General features: G+C 43.4%; 2 protein-coding genes across 3 annotated transcripts; both read right to left on the bottom strand.

The window, feature by feature from the left end:
* Positions 1–4,364: 4,364 nt before the first annotated feature.
* On the bottom strand, positions 4,365–19,402 carry LOC121853254. Of its 2 annotated transcripts, XM_042347272.1 has the most exons (3): positions 19,311–19,402; positions 18,869–19,086; positions 4,365–4,928 (listed from the first exon to the last, which is right to left on the bottom strand). In XM_042347272.1, the coding sequence occupies exons 1-3, from the start codon at positions 19,339–19,341 to the stop codon at positions 4,584–4,586; spliced, it is 594 nt and encodes a 197-aa protein (XP_042203206.1). In that variant the 5' UTR covers positions 19,342–19,402; the 3' UTR covers positions 4,365–4,583. The 2 variants fall into 2 exon arrangements, with proteins under 2 accessions (XP_042203206.1, XP_042203205.1); XM_042347271.1 differs by lacking the exon at positions 4,365–4,928 and having other exon boundaries at positions 18,280–19,086.
* LOC121853252 lies at positions 14,962–17,245 on the bottom strand. Its single transcript, XM_042347270.1, has 2 exons — positions 17,165–17,245; positions 14,962–16,874 (listed from the first exon to the last, which is right to left on the bottom strand). Exons 1-2 carry the CDS (start codon positions 17,190–17,192, stop codon positions 15,178–15,180), a joined length of 1,725 nt encoding a protein of 574 aa, XP_042203204.1. The 5' UTR covers positions 17,193–17,245; the 3' UTR covers positions 14,962–15,177.
* Positions 19,403–21,406: the final 2,004 nt, after the last annotated feature.

Below are 21,406 nucleotides of genomic sequence, written 5' to 3'. Positions count from 1 at the left end.
AATAGTTAGGAAAAAAAGATGAAATTTAACCCCCTGTGATATACCAAGTTAAGATAGGCGTCCATAAACCACTTAAAACTGACAGACAGACAGACGGAGAAATTTCACCCCCGCATAAAAATAAAAAACCTTCACCTCTACTGGCAGACATATGGAAGGTAGATTTCACCCCTTGGAAGATCCCTAATGGCAGATCATTTGAGAAATTTGATAATGAATGGGAGAAAATGGACTCATGGGAAAGTTAGTATCGTGTGAGTTGTTGTGTTTGTAATGGGAATCTTGCGTGACAGATACCTAAGTGAATCTTCCTTACTATACTTGGTTCATGCTCCTTGACTGCTCGTGAGGATGTATTGGTACTGTGTGGGGTGTGGGGGTGGGTGTAGGGGTGGTGGAGGGTGTGGGAGGTGAGGTGTGTGTGTGTGTGGGGTGGAGTGGTGTGTGTGTGGGTTGTGGTGTGTGTGTGACTATATTGTGTGTGTGTGTGTGTGTGTGTGTGTTTGTGTAATGTGTGCGTGTGTGTATAAATATCTCGCTGATAACATTAATTACACTCAGGTACGGTATACATAGGGGGTTATAGTCTTGCCTCATACCTGTAATTCCCCTAGTAACTGCTCACGACGGGGTGTAAAAGTTCCCCCACCGTCACGTATATTTCCCCACCACCCACTGACCGCGACCAATAAAAACAACGGGACTGATCCAGAAATTTCAGAATCTCCCCCCAGAAAAAGTTCCTAGGTGGGGGGGGGGGTGTATTTGCATATAAGGAAGCATTTTCTTGTATATAGTGAAATTTTCGCTATAAAACCGTGTATAAAACGATTTTTGGGGCTAATATAGAGTAATGTTGATTTACATACTTGGCCCCTCCCACTAATATGACGTATGGTTTCGTGATTGGATAATATGACTGTATCAACTATGGAAAGACATTTTAACCAGTCTACAGCCAATCACAAGCTACGACGAGAGAAAGAGGGCGGAGCTATTTGACGAAGAAAACCAAAGACGATATTCAAAAATAGACAGAGAAATTGTGACAGGTATATCCATTCACTCAGAAAAAACCCAGACAGCATTGTAAACAATCACGCAGACGAACATAGAGAGAGACAGACAAACATACCCCACAGTAGACAGTGAAAGTGTGTAAAAGAATAGACAGGAACAAGCAAACGTGTTGTATGAGATAGACAGAGACATGAGGTCATTCTTCTCCCGTCCCAAAAATATCATCACCATCACCTTCTCTTACTCCTCCTTCTACCCCTGCCCCTCCCCTTCTATCAATACCCCACCTCCTTCTGCCCCTGCCCCTCCCCCTTCTACCCTTACCCCACCTCCTTCTCTACTCTGCCCTCCTCTTTCTATTATTCCACTCCCATCTCCTTCTACTCCCTGCCCTCCCCTTCTACTCAATTACCCCATCACCTCCTTCTCTACCCCCCTGACCCTCTATTCTCACTCCTCACCTCCTTCTACCCCTGCCCCCCCTTCTATCATCCCTGCTCCTCCCCCTTCTTCACTCCCCTGCTCCTCCCCTTCTACCCTCTGCTCCTCCCCTCTACCCCCCCTGCCCTCCCCTACCTCCTTACCTCTCCTTTCCCTCCTCCTCCTCATCCTTCCCCTCACCTCCACCTTTTCCTCACCCTTCTCATCCTCCTCCTCCTCCTCCTCCTTTCCCTCCTCCTCTTCCTCCTCCTTCTCCTTCCTTCCTTCCTCCTCCTCCTTCTGCTTCCCTGATGAGGCCAAACCACGAAGATCACTTTCTCTCTTGACCTTGATTGTGTTACTGCATCAAGTCATCAGTAAGTCTTCCATTGTAAACTGCAACAGATCAAACTCTATTGGTATCTGTTGCTTAATGTGTTAAAACCCAAATATTTACTATGTCTATTGATTCTGGTAGTTCATTAAGCCCAAAACCTAACCTAACCCAACCAAACCAAACCCAACCCAATTTAACCCAACCCAATCCAACCCAACCCAACTCACGTGAGAAAAGACACCCAGAGAAAAGCACTCATCTCACTGAAGGGTTTCCCTGAGGTGTAACCAAAGAGAAAAATACGAGCCTAAAACCCACAAGTGAATATATATTACACTCGTGACCTGGAATTGTCCTCTTCAGCCCCATTGGTCAGGTCAAAGGTCACCTCCCTGCTGGGTCTTCTGTGAGTCAGTTTTGGTTGATGAAATGTTACTATATTTGGTCAGGTCTGAGGGTCGAGATGTGAGGATAGTGTTATGGTGTCAGAGGTGTGTTATGGTGTCAGAGGTGTGTTATGGTGTCAGAGGTGTGTTATGGTGTCAGAGGTGTGTTATGGTGGTTTCAGAAGGGTGTCAGGGGTGTCAGAGGATGTCAGTGGTCTCAGAGGTGTGTTATGGTGGTTTCAGAAGGGTGCCAGTGGTGTCAGAGGTGTGTTATGGTGTCAGGAGGTGTGTTATGGTGTCAGAGGTTATGGTGTCAGTGTGTTATGGTGTCAGGAGGTGTGTTGGTGTGTCAGAGGTGTGTTATGGTGTCAGGAGGTGTGTTATGGTGTCAGAGGTGTGTTATGGTGTCAGAGGTGTGTTATGGTGTCAGAGGGGTGTTATGGCAGGACAGAGGTGTGCTATGGTGTCAGAGGTGTAAGCGGTGTCAGAGTGTGTTATGGCATCAGAGGTGTGTTATGGTATCAGAGGTGTCATGGTGTCAGAGGTGTGTTGTAGTGTCAGAGGTGTAAGTGGTGTCAGAGGTGTGTTATGGTGTCAGGAGGTGTTAGTGGTGCGTCAGAGGGGTGTTATAGTGGACAGAGGTGTCATGGTGTCAGAGGTGTGTTATGGTGTCAGAGGTGTGTTAAGGGTGTCAGAGGTGTGTGTTATGGTGTCAGAGATGTGTTATGGGTGTCAGAGGTGTGCCATGTGTGTCAGAGGTGTAAGCAGGAAAACAGAGAGATGTACATGGTGCCAGAGGTGTGTTATGGTGTCAGAGGTGTGTTATGGTGGTTGGGGAGGTGTGTTGGTGGTGGTTTCAGAAGGGTGTCAGTGGTGTCAGAGGTGTGTTGTGGTGGTGTCAGAAGGGTGCTGGGGGTGGTGTCAGAGGTGTGTTATGGGGTGTCAGAGGTGTGTTATGGTGTCAGAGGTGTGTCATGGTGGTTTTAGAAGGGTGTCAGTGGTGTCAGAGGTGTGTTGTGGTGGTGTCAGAAGGATGTCAGTGGTGTCAGAGGTGTGTTATGGTGTCAGAGGTGTGTCATGGTGGTTTCAGAAGGGTGTCAGTGGTGTCAGAGGTGTGTTATGGTGTCAGAGGTGTGTTATGGTGTCAGAGGTGTGTTATGGTGTCAGAGGTGTGTTATGGTGTCAGAGGTGTGTTATGGCGGTTTCAGAAGGCTGGGTGGCCAGGGGTGTCAGAGGATGTCAGTGGTCTCAGAGGTGTGTTATGGTGGTGTCAAAAAGGTGTCATGAGGTGTCAGAAGGATATCATAGTGGTGTCAAAAAGGTGTCATGAGGTGTCAAAAAGGTGTCATGAGGTGTCAGAAGGGTATCATGGTGATGGTGTCAGAAAGAGGCCATAGTGGTGTCAAGGGACATTATAGTTGTGTCAGAAAGGTGTCTCCATTAACATGTACAGTGAACCCTCCCCATAAAGGACTCCTCTCTCCATATAATCCGTTAAATAGAGGTTTCACACCTAACGGATTCTCGATATAACGGACTTTCATCTCTATATAGTTCGTTAGATGGAGGTTTTACATATAATGAACCCTTGATATAACGGATTTCCTCTCCACATTGTCCGTTAAATAGAGGTATCACTGTATTATAAAGTTTTTATACTATACATAACTATACTACTTTGAATCATGAGTTTTGAAGACGTGGCAAATTATATAAACTTTCTTATCCAAGTTATATATTTCATACGTGTGAGTTGTGTTTTATCTTTGATGTATGAACCTTTGTCCTATGTGTCAGTAAACATTGGTAACGTCCTCAATGGCCAAAACTTGATTCAACTATTCATATGAGGCAAATTTATGCACAAGGTCTAATAGTAAAGTTTTTTTTAAGCCTAATGATTGTGACATGTAGTATTATTAACTTAGATCCCATTATTAATCTTTTAAGTATTTTATAAGGCTTTAAGTACATTTTATACGTATTTGTTTTTTCACAAGAGGAGAACGTTTTGATAGTCATGAATGAATGACTCCCATTTTGCAGCTTTTATGCTCGTGATCAAGCTGGTGTAGATGGTGTAGGATTATTGGTGATTTACTCTGGTGATTAGAAGGTCAGTCACGTTACGTAGGAGACAATAGTAGTGTTTTCATAAGTTATTTTCAGCGATGAAGGATTAAGGGTAGTTTATAAATCCGTTTCTTTATATATTGCGTTTTAATAGCATAAGAAATGTTTCACTATTAACAGGACTCTCTGTCAACAGTTCAAAAGCAGGAACGAATAAATAGATTTTGTACATCATTCAGAACGTGTCAGATATATATTGGGGTATAATATAAGGTAGAGATTTCCATTGGATCTGTGTGTTTGTACGGAGCGGTGGACCAGCTGACTGACGACTTGTTGGGGTGGAGTTACAACCTGTTGGGGCTGTTGTAGAACTGTGACGGGGTTGGGGGTGGTGCTGGGGCAGACTGACGCTGCTGGGGGGCGCCGTACTGCTGGCTGGGCGCCACAACGTCACTGCGGAAGGAAGCGGCAGCGTCCTCAGGGATCTTGCCGATCTCAGCGTTGAGGCCGAAGAACTGTTGTGAGGCGGCACAGTCCACGTTGAACCACCAGTCACACACGAAGTACTGCTGGTTGAAGATGGTGCCGTTGGGACACAGGAAGGAGTCCTGGCGGCCGTCGAACTGACAGATGTGGAAGACCTGGCAGCCGGCCTCGTCGGCGGTGTCAGCGAAGTAACCTGGGAACTCCTGTTGCTCGCAGGAGAAGCCGGTGTCGGGTACAGAGGCCAGGATCGCACTGGATGGAGGGCGGCCAGGGCGGCGGTGGCCCACCACAGGCTGGCAGGCATGATCTCAGCCCTGCAGGAGGAGGAGGCGGCTGGTTATATCCTACCTGACCGTACGTCACTCCCAGCAAGCCTATAAACAAACAGCCGCTATTAACAACAATATATGTAAAGTTGCCTCCAGTGAGTCACTCTGGCTGCTGAGACTAAGTTAGTTTAAGGTTGGTTGTAGTGAAGAAGAAGAAGCTACATGTTGTACACTTACTGAGGGTGAGCAGCGCCATACACTTGGTCATCATTGTGTTAGTGGAGAGGCTGTGGTTGGCACTGTGCTGCTGCAGGTGTTGGCATCGTTTTATAGTGCCTCGCTGCACCTTTCCCTGGCTGAGTCAAGGTTGATCCAGATGACCAGCGCTGAGAGGGACGACCTGCAGGATAGTGTTCGCTCACCACCTGTTTCACTACACTTCGTCCAGTACCACAGCCAGTGTCAGGCCACGTATAATGAGCTGATTAATTATGTTCAGGATAAAATTAAATACATTATGGTTGACAACATCATCTCCGTGTAAATAATAGAATCGTTTATTACATGAAAATAATGTAAACTTTTAGGGCGTCTATTTGTGCACGAGGAACTAGACACCGTGGACCCTTGTAGACCACAACCATTGGTCAACAGAAACACAGGTGGAGGCAGGTGAGATGATCCTAACCCACCTTAATTAGCTAATCCATCGGAAACCTAAACTAACCTAACCACCCCAGGTAGAGTTAGGGTGCTTAATTATCGGGTAAAATAATAATCATTGGGGAGGAGAAGGAGTAAATCTTCAAGCAATCTCTCTCTCTCTCTCTCCTCCCTCCCCTTCTCTCTCCTCTACCATCGTCTTCACCCTCAACTGGACAAGGTCGTGGCTCGACTCTCGCTCTCAACCCACAGGAGAAAATGGAACAGGACTTTTAGCCTCGCGGTCGTTCTGCCTGAGTGAATGTTTGGAGAGGAAGGAACATACGGTGAGTCCTCTATTTAATAGACTGTATTTGAGAGTATTGTCCGTTATAGAGAGGGTTCGTTAGATGTGAAACTTCTATATAAAGGACTATATTTGAGAGTAATGTCCGTTATAGAGAGGGTCCGTTAGATGTGAGTCCTCTATTGAATGGACTGTATGGGAAGTTGCAGTTCGTTATATCGAGGGTTCGTTAGATGTGAAACCTCCATATAACGGACTATACCCATTAGATTGACGTCCGTTAAATGGAGGTTTTATTGTATCTATAAAGAGTTGCACGTACGTTGGTGTTTGTTGTACGTGATTCATTAAAGGTTATGTGGTCGTCCTTATTGATCACACACACACACACACACACACACGTACAAACACACACTTGGATGAGTATGGGGTGCACAATAATCTAACCTCTGTAAGTGGTAAAATTAAAACAAATAATAATACTTACTCACAGAACATAAGAATGGAGGAAACTGCAGTGGGCCTATTGACCCATACTGGGCAGTCCCGTTTATACCCAACCCCTATTGTTCATATAAGCATCCAACCTATGTTTGAAGCTATCCAGCGTATTCGAGTTAATGATGATATTTGGTAACTTGTTCCATTCATCCACTACTCTGTTTCGAAACCATTGTTTACCTATTTCACGCCGAAATCTAAATTTGTCTAATTTAAAACCATTGTTACGAGTTCGCTCCTGGTTGGATAGTTTGAGTACCTTTGTAATGTCCCCTTTGTTTAACCCTGACTTACATTTATACACCTCTATCATGTCGCCCCTCGCTCTACGTCTCTCGAGGGAGTGCAAATTAATATGCTTTAACCTGTCTCTTTACTCAAGGTTCCTGATGCCCGGGATTAGTCTTGTCATTCTCCTCTGGATTCTTTCCAAGGATTCTATATCCATTCTGTAATACGGTGACCAGAGCTGAACTGCGTAATCCAGGTGAGGTCTCACAAGCACTAGATATAATTTTAAGATGACCTCGCTAGTCTTGTAACTAACACTCCTTTGTATGAACCCAAGTACTTTATTAGCCTTGTTACGAGCAAAAACACATTGTTTACTTGGCTTAAGATTCCTACTTATCATTACTCATAAATCTCTCTCGCAGTCGGATTCCACAATGGCATCGTTGTTCATCTGGTGACTGGTTTCTCTGTTTACATCTCCTATACTGAGTACTTTACATCTGTCCACATTGAATTTCATCTGCCATTTTTCCGACCATTCGAAAAATTTGTTTAGATCTTCCTGTAGTTTTGCAGAGTCCTCGTCAGATTTAATTACACGTCCTATTTTAGTGTCATCAGCAAATTTACTTGTGTTGCTGTCTATGCCGATATCTATGTCGTTTATGTATATAATAAATAATAATGGTCCAAGTACTGAGCCTTGGGGAACTCCACTAGTGACGTTGCTCCAATGCTATTTAGTGCTGTTTATGCTCACTCGCTGTTTCCTGTCCCGTAACCACGCCCTAATCCATTTAAGGATATTACCTTTGATGCCATGCGCTTCTACCTTTCAAATTAGTCTGTCGTGTGGGACTCTGTCTTAGGCTTTGTTAAAGTCGAGATATACCACATCATAATTGTGCCCCTCGTCCACCGATTCGAAAACTGATGAAAAGAATGTTAATAGATTAGTTAGACAAGAATGCCCGCTTGTGAAGCCATGTTGGGAATCATTGATCAACTTGTGCTTCTCCAGGTGGTTTCGAATAGAGTTTGAAATGATTGATTCTAGTAATTTGCCTACTATTGATGTTAGACTGATTGGGTGGTAGTTAGAGGATAGTGATCTATCCCCCTTTTTGAAAATCGGTATTACATTCGCTATCCTCCAGGATTCTGGTACTACACCTGTTTTTAATGACATGTTAAACAACTTTGCTAAGGGCATACTAAGCTCTTCCTTACATTCCTTTAATACTCTGGCAAATATTTCATCGGGACCAGGTTACTTATTAGGCTTCAGTTTGTCTATTTGCTTATTAACATCGATACTAGTCACTACTATCTCGCTTAATTTGTTTTCTTCACTATCTCTGAATAGAGTCGGTGCCTCGGGTATCATGTTTAAATTTTCTGTGGCGAAAACTGTTGAAAAATATTTATTCAGATTATTGCTCATTTCTCCGTCGTTATCAGTTAGCTCGCCGGTATCTGACTGTATTGGCCCAATCTTATCTCGTGTTTTAGTTTGATACATTTGGTAGAATCCTTTGGGGTTTGTCTTCGCCTCCCTTGCTATCTTCAGTTCATTATTTCTCTTTGCTTTTCTTATCTCGGTCTTAACCCGACCGGCCAATACCTTATAATACTCCCGGAGGTGAATTTCGCCACGGTGTATCCTTCTACCTATAGCCTTCCTTTGGCCAATAATGTTCTTTAAAAAATTATTTATCCATTTAGGGTCATTGTTGTCTGATTTGAGTTTTTTGTATGGTATGTTCTGCCTTTGTGCATTAAGTAACTCGTTATTTAAATTGTCGTGGAACTCGGCAATCTCAGATCTCGTTATCAGGTCCGTGTCATCTGTCAGGTTCACACCCAAGCGCGACACCCCCTCTCTCAGCTGCCTCTTTAAACTATCAAAGTTTGCCCTTCTGAAATCTGGGACTTTAATGGAATTTTCCTTACATCTGACCTGAAAATCTAACTGGAATCTAATTTCTTTGTGATCACTGTTTGCAAGTTCGTTCCCTACCTCGACATTGCTAATGAGGTTTTGTCTGTTCTACAGAACTAAATCGAGTATATTATTACCCCGGGTGGGTTCGGTGATGTGTTGACTTAGGAAACAGTCCTGGATCGCTTCGAGGAAATCCTCTGATACTGAGTTACCCGTAAGGTCAGTCCAATCTAGTTGGCCAAGGTTAAAATTGCCTACTATACAGACTTTGTTGTGTATGGAAGCCCTGCGCATTTCATCCCAGATAAGTCTCTCATTAACTCTATCAAGATTGGGAGGTCTATATATTACTCCTGTGATTAATTTTTCCCTACCGTCGATTAATTCTATCCAAATTGTTTTTGTATTCCGCTCAATTTTTATTTCCTTATTTATTTCACACTTCAGATTATCCCTGACATAGATTGCTACTCCGCCTCCTTTCCTAATCTGCCTATCGTTATGGAATAATTTGTAACCTGCAGGTAACTCACGTGAGTCTAGGTTGATCCATGTTTCAGTGAATGCTATTATATCGATTTTTTCGGCACATACCATGGCCCTAATATCATCCATTTTGTTTCACATACTTCTACTGTTCGCGTTGTAGACATTTAGGTTAGTCGTGTTCTGAGTCCTCCCTTTACCGCGTTTAGGTTTTAACTCTGTCTAATTTAGCTTTGTCATCATTCCTACCACTATTTCCCTGTAATCTTTCACTTTGTTTACCCGCTCCCACTGCAGTCTCCTCCACCCTCGTGCCCATATGTTCCCCTAGTAGTTTAAAGGCTTCGATGTCTTTTGAACTGCCCCCTCTAGAGACCCAGCCAGAGTTGCCACCCCATCCCTAGACAGGTGCACCCCATCCCTAGCATAAAGGTCCCTTCTGCCGTAGAAGTTGTCCCAGTTGTCAATGAATGGGACTGATATTGACTTGCAATATCTGTCAAGACGGTCACTGACACCAACTGCCCTTGACAACCATTCACTGCCAACTCTCCTTCTAGAAAGGACATCGCATATGATAGGGATCCCTCCCTTAGTCCTAATACGATCTATAGCTGCCTTGAACTTATCAAGAAGCTCCTCGCTCCTACACCGGCCAATATCATTGCCTCCTGCACTGAGGCAGATAATGGGTTTGTTCCCATTACCAGACAAGATATTGTCCATCCTGTCAACTATATCTCCCACCCCAGCTCCTGGCAAACACACCCTCATCCTATTTTTGTTTTTACCACAAAAAGCCCTGTGCAAGTACCTTGCCTGTGAGTCACTAACAATTAAAGTTTTTATACCTTCCTTGTCAGCCCTGTCCCTGACTGTACTAACGTCCAATTCGTCTATCAACGGAGTAAACGAGTTGGTACACTTAGCTGTTGATGACGTTGTTGACGTATCCTTGGTGTGTTTTTTCATCACCAGTTTGGTCTTCCCTCTCCTCACAACCTTCCACTCGCTTGAGTTTTCGTCAGACATTGGCTTTCCTTGTCCCACCTCTTCCTTCATCCTCGCCATCTTTTCCTTTAATTTCAGGTTCTCCAACGTGGCCCTCTTTATTTCTTCCTTGGCCCTCTCCAATTCTTCCCTGGTCCTCTCCAGACCACACATAGCATTGGGCATATCTGATAATTATCCCTCGGGAGCTAACCCTGCCGTGACCTTTCCCAGAGTGAGGTCGAGGCTTGACCAAACAGACGCACACAAACACAAATACATACACACACAAACACGAACATACACACACAAACACGAATAAACACACACATACACACACACACACATTACCACTACCCATTAATACCTGATACAAAATTGTGTCTTATTGAAAGTCATATAATACAAAATACTGAAAAGAGAGATGTATTGGACAGCCATTAGTAACCTAGAGTTGAAATAACATTAAACTCTCATTATCCCCAGACTTTCACTTCTTCCTCCTTCTTCCTCCTCCTCCTTTTTCTTCTCCTCCTCTTCTCTTCTTTCTGTTCCTCCGTCTTTACTTTCTTGGATGTTTTCTCGCCTTCTCCTTTCCACTCCTATCTCCCACTCTCCTTCTCTCTTCCATCTTCCTCTCATCTCTTTCTTCCCCTGTCCTCTCTGTCCTTCCATATTTCTCCTCTCTCCAGCCTTCCTTTCCCTCTCTCTTCTTTTCCATCTTCCTCTTCCTCTTCCCCCTTCCCCTCCACCTCTCTTCCCACCACCTCCCTTACCCTCCCTCACCCCCCCTTACTCCCCAGCCATCACACACCTGTGCTAGTGACCCTGGTTGACTCTCAGGTAACTTATGAATTAATTTCCAACCTTTACTTACACCATCCACCAACCACCAATCACCATCCACCATCCACCATCCGCCATCCACCAACCACCAATCACCATCCACCAATCACCAACCACCAATCACCATCCACCATCCACCATCCGCCATCCACCATCCACCAATCACCATCCACCAATCACCAATCACCAACCACAATAGATTTACTCATACTCCAAACAATAACATCTTTTGTAAATATATTTCTTATCTGATAAATTGTAAATAATGTATCGAAAAAAAAAATCTGTTTTAAGGTTTCTGGTTTATTGATGTGTTTTTTTTCCAAACAATTTCCTCAGTTACATTAATCATGACTTGGGTTTTCTACGGTATGTTTTTTTTCACTGGTGGAGGGAAATTGAGATTGAAATTGAAAGAGTTTATTTAGTCAGAGAAAAGGAATTAAGTTAGATTAGGTTAGGTTAGGTTAGTGTGATTAGTTAGGTTAGGTTTATATCAGTACAAATTTGATACTATAAGTAACAACAACATTAACAATAATAAAAACAAAACAACAATAATAATAATAAGAAGAATGACAATAATAATAATAATAATAATAATAATAATAACAATAACAGCCCCAAATCACCATATTAACCTCAAATAAAAAAAAATAACTAGCAAAAATAATAAAAAAAAAAAAAAATTACTGGAACCACAAGCGCTATTTACACGGAGTACATCAAGAGTCTCCATAAAAATATAAAACTCGTAATTTTTTTAGCCCAGGGAGTAGACAGCTCTGAAAATCGTCTGCAAACAACTCCACACACCTCGGTAAACAGGGTAGACCAGGCCAGAGAGAGAGAATGGGACTATTCAGGTGACCTCGTTCAGGGTCAAATGCTTCCTGGTTGACCTAGTTTGACGTCATCACTGTTTTAGGGGGTCCATATCTATTGCGTAATATAGGTTCAGGTGAAGTCTTTAGTCATTGTTTCATTTCGTCTTTCTTTTTACCTTACGTACTCACTTACTTCACCTCATTCCTTCACACACCCTCCCTCATTACCTCATTCCCTCCCTCATTCCCTCACACACCCTCCCTCATTCCCTCACACACCCTCCCTCATTCCCTCACACACTCTACGCCAACAATAGGAATTTCTTACATTTTCTTTCATTTCTCCGTTTTCTTTTTAAGGTATAACATCAACAATTCTCAGTCGTATCAGCTGATGTCCGAGAATTTTTTTGGTGTTTTTTCTTCTTCGTCTCTGGGTTAAGGCAGAAGTTGTTGATACAGTTAACTACTTGGGAAATTACCTGTAATTTATACCTGTACCTGTAATTTATACCTGTACCTGTAGTTTATTCCTGTATCTGTACTAGTTAAAGATTAGGTTAGGTTAAGGTTAGGTTAGGTTAGGTTAGGTTAAGGTAGTCAGAAAGTGGAACAGAAACATTAAGTTAGGATAGAATAGGAGGTAAGAGACGGGATAGAATCAGAGGAGAAGATGCAAGCAGCAGGCTAGGAGAGGAGGTAAAGAGAGGTAGGCATGATGGAAGGCCAGCCAGGTAGTAGAAGAAGTACAAGGCGATATGCCAGCCAGATAGGAGAGAGACAGGCGTGATGGAAGGCCGCGCTACTGATATGCACAGCGATGGAAGGCAGGCAAGAATAGGATAGGAGAGGAGACAGGCGTGATGGAAGGCCGGCAGGCAATAGGATAGGAGGAGATTAGCGTGAGGAAGGTCGGCAAGCAATAGGATAGGAGACAGGCGGATGAAGGCCGGCAAGCAATAGATAGAAGAGGCAGCAGGCGTAATGGCAGGTAGGCGTGATGGAAAGCAGGCGTGATGGAAGGTGTTAGGCAGCAGCACGCGGCGTGCAGCAGAGGTAAAATGTCGCACGGTTTGTCGACCAACACGGGAGACGAAAGTGACGTCATTGTTTAGCCACCATGCTCCCTCCCCTTCTGCCTTCAGAAACCTCCCTCCCCCATCCTCATCACCCCTCTTCACCCCTCACGTCCTCTTCTCACCCCTTACCTCCCTAACCCTTACCATCTCATCCATCACCCCTCATCCGTCCCCTCTTTACCCTTAATCCTCACCCCTCATCACCTTTCCTCCCTCAACCTTAATCCTCCTCCCTCCTCATTCCTCTCCTCTCCTCACCCCACTCCTCACCCCACTCCTCACCCTCGCCTCACCCCCTCACCCCCTCACCTCTCACACCCCAACTCTGAGTCCTGGTTAATGGCGGGGTGATGGCACAGTAGGTGGGCGGGACTCCCTCTGTCTTGGGCGGCCATGTTGTGTTGCCCTAGTTAAAATGAGGTTACGAAATGGATTTTATTTTTTTCGTATTTATGTAAGACTGATTTATTTAATTGACATCAGTTTATATGGATGTAAAACGTATTTTTTCTCGATTATATAAGACTGATTTAGTTAATTAAAATCGGTTAGATAGGTGAAGACGTATTTTTTTCGATTATGTAAGATTGATTGAATGAATTGAAATCAGTTTACTACATTTTTCTTTTTCTCTTTCTCTCTCTCAGTATTTACACCCACATTTTATTTTGCTTTACCTTCAATACGAATTAATTCACTAATTCATCTAAGGATAAAATTAAACCAATTAATTAGGTATATTTTATTCATCACTTATCTGGGGTTTATTTACATGCTATAATTATATAACAAGACTAAATAGTAATTATATATACATGAAATTATATTAAGTACTTAAGTCTATAATCTCTTCTCTAATTATCATATTTACCTTAATTATATTTTTGATTACATGAAAGTATAACAAATTATATAATTATTAAACTATAATAACTTTTTTGATAATTAATTAATGTCCAGGTAATTGTAGTCATTTACCTGTTGAAGTGACCTCTGACCTGGCCAAGTTCTGTATTTCCACCAATCAGAGCAAGAGTAAAGGAGAGCTGTTTTATAATTGGCTAGAGCAAGTAAGAGTATAGGTAGAAGAGAGAGAGAGAGAGAGAGAGAGAGAGAGAGAGAGAGAGAGAGAGAGAGAGAGAGAGAGAGAGAGAAATACCTGACACCTTTTACTGATACATAATACATAATAATTTCTGTATACAAACAATATGTATATGTATGAACCTCCACTGTATATGTATTTCCCCTGTGTATGTTATGTATCGTGTATGATGTATGATGTATGATGTATGAATACCAGTTATTTCTCACATTATTACAATCAGGTACAATTTGGCTGACTCCCTGAAAAACAGATTCTGCATATATGGAACTGTTAAGGTCTTTCCTCTATGTAAGGGCACAAGAGTGAGGCTGTCTGTATGTCTGTCTGTCTGTCTGTCTGTTTGTCTGTCTGTATGTCTGTATGTCTGTCTGTCTGTCTGTCTGTTTGTCTGTCTGTATGTCTGTATGTCTGTCTGTCTGTCTGTTTGTCTGTCTGGATGGATGGATGGATGGATATATTTAGAGGAGAACTGATAAGGTGTTTCCTGATGAGATTAACGTTGGGTTGTAAACTGCAGAATGAGAATACTCTTTAGAAATGATGGTTTAACCCCTTTGAGGATGATGGTTTAACCCCTTTGAGGATGATGGTTTAACCCCTTTGAGGATGATGGTTTAACCCCTTTGAGGATGATGGTTTAACCCCTTTGAGGATGGTGGATTAAATATATTATCCTCAAAGGGCTAAATCATTGTTCTTAAAGGGTTAAATCATTATTCTCAAAGGGTTAAACCATTATTCTCAAAGGGTTAAACCATTATTCTCAAAGGGTTAAATCATTATTCTCAAAGGGTTAAACCATTATTCTCAAAGGGTTAAACCATTATTCTCAAAGGGTTAAACCATTATTCTCAATGGGTTAAACCATTCTATTCAAAGAGTAAAAACTTTTTGTACGAGCAGTAGACTATTGAGTACGATGACTTAACCTTTTGAGTACGATGACTTAACCTTTTGAGTACGATGACTTAACCTTTTGAGTACGATGACTTAACCTTTTGAGTACGATGACTTAACCTTTTGAGTACGATGACTTAACCTTTTGAGTACGATGACTTAACCTTTTGAGTACAATAGTATCGAGACAAAAGAAAAGGTTATCGTATTTAAAAGATAAAGATATCGTATTTTTTGGGGGCTGATAAGAACGTTCCTTATCAATAGTTGCCATCACCCATAAAGCTTCTGAGTGGCAGATATTTTCTTGTCGACTGATGATCAATATTTGGCTCTGATTGTGAATATAGAAGACCCATCAGAACTGTGAGAAGAAGCTGGGAGAATGGATGGTCTAGGTCTGAACGTAAACTCTGTAGACCCATCAGAACGTGGAGATAAGAGTAATGATGGTCTGAATGTCGATGCTGTAGACCCATCAGAGCGTGTAGAAGATGAAGACCGTAATGGAGAATTTGCTTTAAACGTGAATGTCTTAGTCCCATCAGACACGAGAGGAGACATTTGTATTGTCAACGGTATGGCCTTCTGGAGGAGTAGCACACTGTGGAGAGGTTGTTCATACGGCCTTGATAAATTCCTCACAGAATCACGGAAGAGAGGAGTAGTGACGATCTCGTTGAGGTCAGGAGCTGCAGTAAATTCATGTGAAGAACCAAAGATTTCATTTACCTCGAGGATTGTTTCAATGTTACTGGAGGAGTCGTGTAGCTCAGGTGTTGATAGTGGGGACGTGTTATGGTGTTCCTGGTAGTTATCCGTGGCAGTCGAGGGGATATTGTTAACGGGAGACTGGTAAATATCCGTGACAGTTAGTGGGATAATTTCTTGAGGGGAATGATAGATATCCGTGATAGCCAAGGGATCCATGACAGCTAATGGCGCCGTGTCATGTGTAACCTGATAGACCTTCGAAACAGTAAATGAGGGAGAAACTTGACCCTGGTAAGTCTCTATCATTCCTTGCAAGGGTTCAGAGTTATAGCCACCAGTGGTATACACATCATTGACTTGATTATTATACTCTGGGTTACCACTATTAGGGAATATCTCTGTGACTTTAAGCCCTGAAGGTGACCCATGAGATATTTCGTGCGTGTGAGGTCGATTTTGTTTCGTCGTTTCGTATATATTCGTCATTTGGTTTGGTGAGAGGTTGTTAGTTGTGCCGTGAATGATGTTGTTCCTCCCCACAGGTGAGAAAGATGGGGTGTTGTGGAGGTGAGTGAGGTGTTCTGGGTGTGGATCATGGGTAGGGGTGACGTAGATCTGTTCATGGGGTAGTGTAGGTTGGTTATGGGGAAGTTGGTACACGTCACTTACACTCGAGATATGGTGTGATGGGGTGTACATGTCGTTGATAGTTAATGAGGTCGTCTGATGGGGTGGTTGGTAGGTGTCAGTCACAGGGTTTAGAGAACTAGAAAAGGTGTAGGAGCTCGATAAATCAGAACTATGGAGAGTTGTGCTGGATCCAAAACCACTACTGTACCCACTAACACCATTAACACCATTAACACCATTAACACCATTACGCACTGAGTTAAAGTTCTGGGAGACAATACTTTTGGAGTGTTGTGCCGCGAGGAACTTTTTGGAGTAGGAACAGTCCACATTATACCACCAGTCACACACTGAGTATTTCTGGCTGAAGATGGTGCCGTTGGGACATAGGAAGGAGTCTTGGCGGCCATCATACTGACAGATGTGGAAGACTTGACAGCGGGACAAGTCAGCGGTGTCAGCGTAATAACCCGGACACTCTTGATGCTCACAGGAGAACCGGGTGTAAGGTACAGAGGCCAGGATCGGGTAGTTTAGACCAGGGACGCCGCCGCCGGGGATGCTGGCGGCCAAGGCGGCTATGGGGTCCTGGTAATAGGCGTCACTAAAGGCGGTTGTCTCTGCGTAAACCAGCCCCTGAGCCATCCTAGTGTAGCTTCTGCCTCCCATCACAACTGTGGGATGTAACCTGGTGTTAAACGTCATTATTTCCAGTATAAAACTATCTCATATCACCAGAAACACCTCCAGCTATTTGGTCGTCACTAACCAAAGGATAAAACTACTATATTTCCCCACCAGGAAGAAAAAAAAAACCTAAATCTTTCCCGAACACAAAAGAAAAAAATCCCCTAAATTCTCCCCAGCACAGAAAAAATATCCCCCATATCTTCCCCCAACACTATAAAAACCTTAGAATCTTCCCCTAAAACACAACAAAATCCCCACAGTACAGGAGTCTCACCCAGTAGAAGAAGTAAGAGGCTCGCCATGGCTTCGACGGTGAGTGAGTGTCTGTGAGTTGGTGACGGAAGCGGCGACAAAGGAGATCACAACTCCACTAACCGAGTAAGAGGAATCCACGCCTCTATATACTGTGTCATAATACCATATCCTTGACAGAGATGAGGGGGGGGGAGGGGGGAGGGGATAATAAGCGGAAGTAACAGGGTATACGGTCTCGTGTGTGTGTGTGTGTGTGTGTGTGTGTGTGTGTGTGTGTGTGTGTGTGTGTGTGTGTGTGTGTGTGTGTGTGTCTCCTCTGCAATTCTAAATCGATCTCAATCTACCTGTCTATCTATAGGAGTAATTTTCTGGGCTGGTACAGGTGAGGGGTTTACCTGTTAATTATCTCACTCACCTGTGTTGACTTGACTGACTGACTGACTGACTGGCTGACTGAACTCCCAGGCGTATACTATTTGTTTTTATGAGGGTTCGAATCCTCCTCATACCTGAATCCGAACCCGTGGCTTGGTAGGGTCTCTGGAGGTGTTATTGTCATTGGTGTGTACTGAAATTGTCCCTCTGTCATGTCATGCCTCTCTGGTGACGTCATAGATTACCTGTCATGTCAAGGCTTCACATTGCTTCTCTGGTGATGTCATAAAACCGCTCCCCTGTCATGTCAAGGCTTCACATTGCCTCCAGGTGATGTCATACAACCTCTCCCCTATCATATCATACCTCCCTCGTGATGTCAGCTAATCTACAAAACTACAGGTGAAGGGACTAATGACATCATCTCATTACCTGTCTTATTAATTACACCCTAATGACAGGTAATAACCATATCATCTTTAAACTCATTTAACATCGTTTCCCTCTTCCGTTCTTCCATTATTTATTTACTTTCTATTATTCCCACCATTATTATCATCTTCTTCCTTATTTACTGCGACGTGAGGGAAATATTTTTTTATGCTGTTATGTTAGTAATTATGGCATAAGAGTTAATTAAATAGGTGGGTGATAGGATTGAGGGGATAGGAAGAGGAAGAGGAAGAAGGAAGAGAAGAAGAGGAACAAGAGGAATTAGTAACAGGTTCAGTTCAGGTTCAGGATAACGAGACGAAACAATTATATAGATTATTTTTATTTACTAGTGATCAATAGTTTACATTCTCGTGATAATAAATTAAAGGTTGATCGACAGTGTACAGTGTAAGGACAGCGAGAAGACAAGTGAGGAGGAGAGAGGAGGGATTTTTTTTTTCGTTTTTGTGTTGTGGTGAGAGAAGATGGCGGCTCACGGGGCGGTCTATATTGTTCGGCGTCTAGGTCGATGGGTAATTCTCGTCCATACTACAGTAGTTGGTGAGTATTAGAACCTGTTGGGGGCGCTGTAGAAGTTGATGGGAGCTGGGGGTACTGTTGGGGTATCTTGACGCTCTTCAGGCACGCCGTACTGCTGGCTGGGCGCCACAACGTTACTGCGGAAGGAAGCGGCAGCGTCCTCAGGGATCTTGCCGATCTCAGCGTTGAGGCTACGGAACTGTTGTGAGGCGGCACAGTCCACGTTGAACCACCAGTCACACACGAAGTACTGCTGGTTGAAGATGGTGCCGTTGGGACACAGGAAGGAGTCCTGGCGGCCGTCGAACTGACAGATGTGGAAGACCTGGCAGCCGGCCTCGTCGGCGGTGTCAGCGAAGTAACCTGGGAACTCCTGTTGCTCGCAGGAGAAGCCGGTGTCGGGTACAGAGGCCAGGATCGGGTAGTCTTCACCAGGGACGCCGCCGCCGGGGATGAGGGCGGCCAGGGCGGCTATGGGGTCTTCCTCCTCCACCAGGCTGGAGGCGGCTGATCTCAGCTCGGGGGCGCCGTAGGTGTAGGCAGGAGGAGACTGCGTGAATAACTTATCAGCTTGGGAGGCTCCCAACAAGGCTGTGGGGAAACAGTTCAGGTCAGTACAAATAAGGAAGGCTTCCAGTGGAGGAATAATTGAACGTCATTATTATTATTACATACAGATCAACATTAAATAAAGAGAGAGAACCTTCAAGTGACAACATTACACACGTAACATAGAGTAAAGCTCGCGCCCTCACTATAAACAGACTACAGGTCGAAGCTGGCGATGCAAACGAGAACATTTTGGTGATGTTTACCGAGAACAAACACGGAGAGGAACTTGGCCATTGCAGCGGTGCGTGAGTGTGTGTGTGGGAGGGCGGGAGGAGGTGGACGAGATCAGCTTGGGTACTGTGCTCATCCGGGACGACTGGCGTCACTTTATACCCTCGATGATGCCCTTCCCTTAACGAGGTCATATCCCTGAGATGGACGAAAGGTGCGTCATGCCCGCCACACACACACAGGTGACCACAGGCAGGACGTTTAACATGACCTCCTTTGATGAGAGAGAGACGCTGCTCGACCTTGTCTCTCATATATTGACAAGTTGAGAACGAACTTCTTCTCTTGTGTTCTCCAGCAGTTGTCTCTCTCTCTCTCTCTCTCTCTCTCTCTCTCTCTCTCTCTCTCTCTCTCTCTCTCTCAGTAAGCCAAGCATTCCTCCACACTCTGTTCAGTTTCTCGTGATAACAACGCCGTCTTCAGTGAGTGAGTCGATGTCTGGGTTTTATGGGGTAAGTGTTTTTTTTTCCTGCACAAATTCCTGAGTTTACTTAACCTGTTCTCCGTTACACCTGAAGTTAATTATATAGGCGTGAAGACGGTGTTCAGTATTTACTTTAGTGACGTACATTAAAACCTCTATTTAATGGACTATATGGGGGAGTGTAAGTCCGTTATATCGAGGGGGATGTTAAATTTAAAACCTCCATATAACGGGCTGTTAGATGAGCTTCTGACCTAATATGATAAACAAAAATATATCATAAGGGATAACTATATATTTATAATGAGGTCAAGATAAGAAATAAAAGTTGGCTGCTGTTTCAATTTCAATTTCAATGACCTTAAATAAATAAAAAGGATGGCGTGTTGGATATCTTGCCTCCATCCAAGTCTTGTAATGAGTTGCTTTTGCCATCTTTTATCTGAACCAAGGTAGGAGGAGAGCTAGTGTGTGTGTGTGTGTGTGTGCGTGTGTGTGTGTGTGTGTGTGTGTGTGTGTGTGTGTATGTCTGTGTGTGTGTGTGTGTGTGTGTGTGTGTGTGTGTGTGTGTGTGTGTGTCTGTGTGTGTGTGTGTGTGTGTGTGTGTGCGTGTGTGTGTGTCTGTGTGTGTGTGTGCGTGTGTGTGTGTGTGTGTGTGTGTGTGTGTGTGTGTGTGTGTGTGTGTGCTGGCTCTGGTTGGTTGGGCAGCAGATGTGTGGACCAGTTCAATCAGACCTTGGCCCACTCCCCCCTTACTTCAAGACACTGTCCAAGTCTGTAAGATGCTGAGGAATGTCTTGGCCATCTTGAGGGTTTCTTTGTCTTAGCTCTTGAGTTTAAGCTGAATTAAGCTTGGTGGTTTTATTGTGGATGTTGATTTAAGCTGGATGGTTTTATTGTAGATGATGAATTCAGCTGGATGGATTTATTGTGGATGTTGAATTAAGCTGGATGCTCTTATTGTGGTTGTTGAATTAAGCTGGATGATCTTATTGTGGATGTCGAATTAAGCTGGGTGGTCTTATTGTAGATGATGAATTAAGCTGGATGATCTTATTGTGGATGTCAAGCAAAGAAAATTGTAAAATTAAATTGACTTGTAAAAATGTAGAATGGGTTCCAATACCTTCAATTAAGTTAAAGATAGGTTCAGTTGATTCGATTTTCATTGCTTCAAAATAAAGTCGATTCAACTGTATTAAATTAAATCAATTTGGGTCTAAAATTCACTCCCTCCTAAAATGAAACAGTTTCGACCCACCAGTGAAGTAAAAAACACATCAGCCCCAGAAAACAGTCAGTGTACAGTCCCCTTCACTTCTGCGTTTACAGGGACTCGTTATATAAACATTCCACAAATTATTATCTTTGAGATATTTGTTTTAATATTGTTTTAATTTGATTCTATACCATGTTTACTATTACGAGTTTCCTTGTGTCGACTGTAAATAAACATAGTCTGCCACACTGCACAAAACCTGACGATCCCCTGTAAACGCACAAGTGAAGGGGACTGTACATAGTTTCGGAGACTTATTCCCAGGGAGAAATTTTTTTGTTTAACGCTGTACTATGTCTTAAACTACGCCAATAAACACACAGCAATCATCAGTGGGGTATCAAAGGCCTGGAATTAGTGATATG

Source organism: Homarus americanus, unplaced genomic scaffold (assembly GCF_018991925.1).
Source record: "Homarus americanus isolate GMGI-L3 unplaced genomic scaffold, GMGI_Hamer_2.0 scaffold18203, whole genome shotgun sequence".
NCBI classification, from domain to species: domain Eukaryota; kingdom Metazoa; phylum Arthropoda; class Malacostraca; order Decapoda; family Nephropidae; genus Homarus; species Homarus americanus.
Note: the sequence above shows the minus strand (reverse complement) of the source record. Positions and strands in the feature narration are given on the sequence as shown.

Coding starts and splice junctions, on each gene's coding strand:
- LOC121853252 (XM_042347270.1), bottom strand. CDS start 17,192: ATGGCGAGCCTCTTACTTCTTCTACTGG. Junction 16,875..17,164: donor CCTCTTACTTCTTCTACTGG/GTGAGACTCCTG, acceptor TACATCCCACAG/TTGTGATGGGAGGCAGAAGC.
- LOC121853254 (XM_042347272.1), bottom strand. CDS start 19,341: ATGGCCAAGTTCCTCTCCGTGTTTGTTCTCG. Junction 19,087..19,310: donor CCTCTCCGTGTTTGTTCTCG/GTAAACATCACC, acceptor GTTTCCCCACAG/CCTTGTTGGGAGCCTCCCAA. Junction 4,929..18,868: donor GCTTCTCCTGCGAGCAACAG/GAGTTCCCAGGT, acceptor TGCGAGCAACAG/GAGTTCCCAGGTTACTTCGC.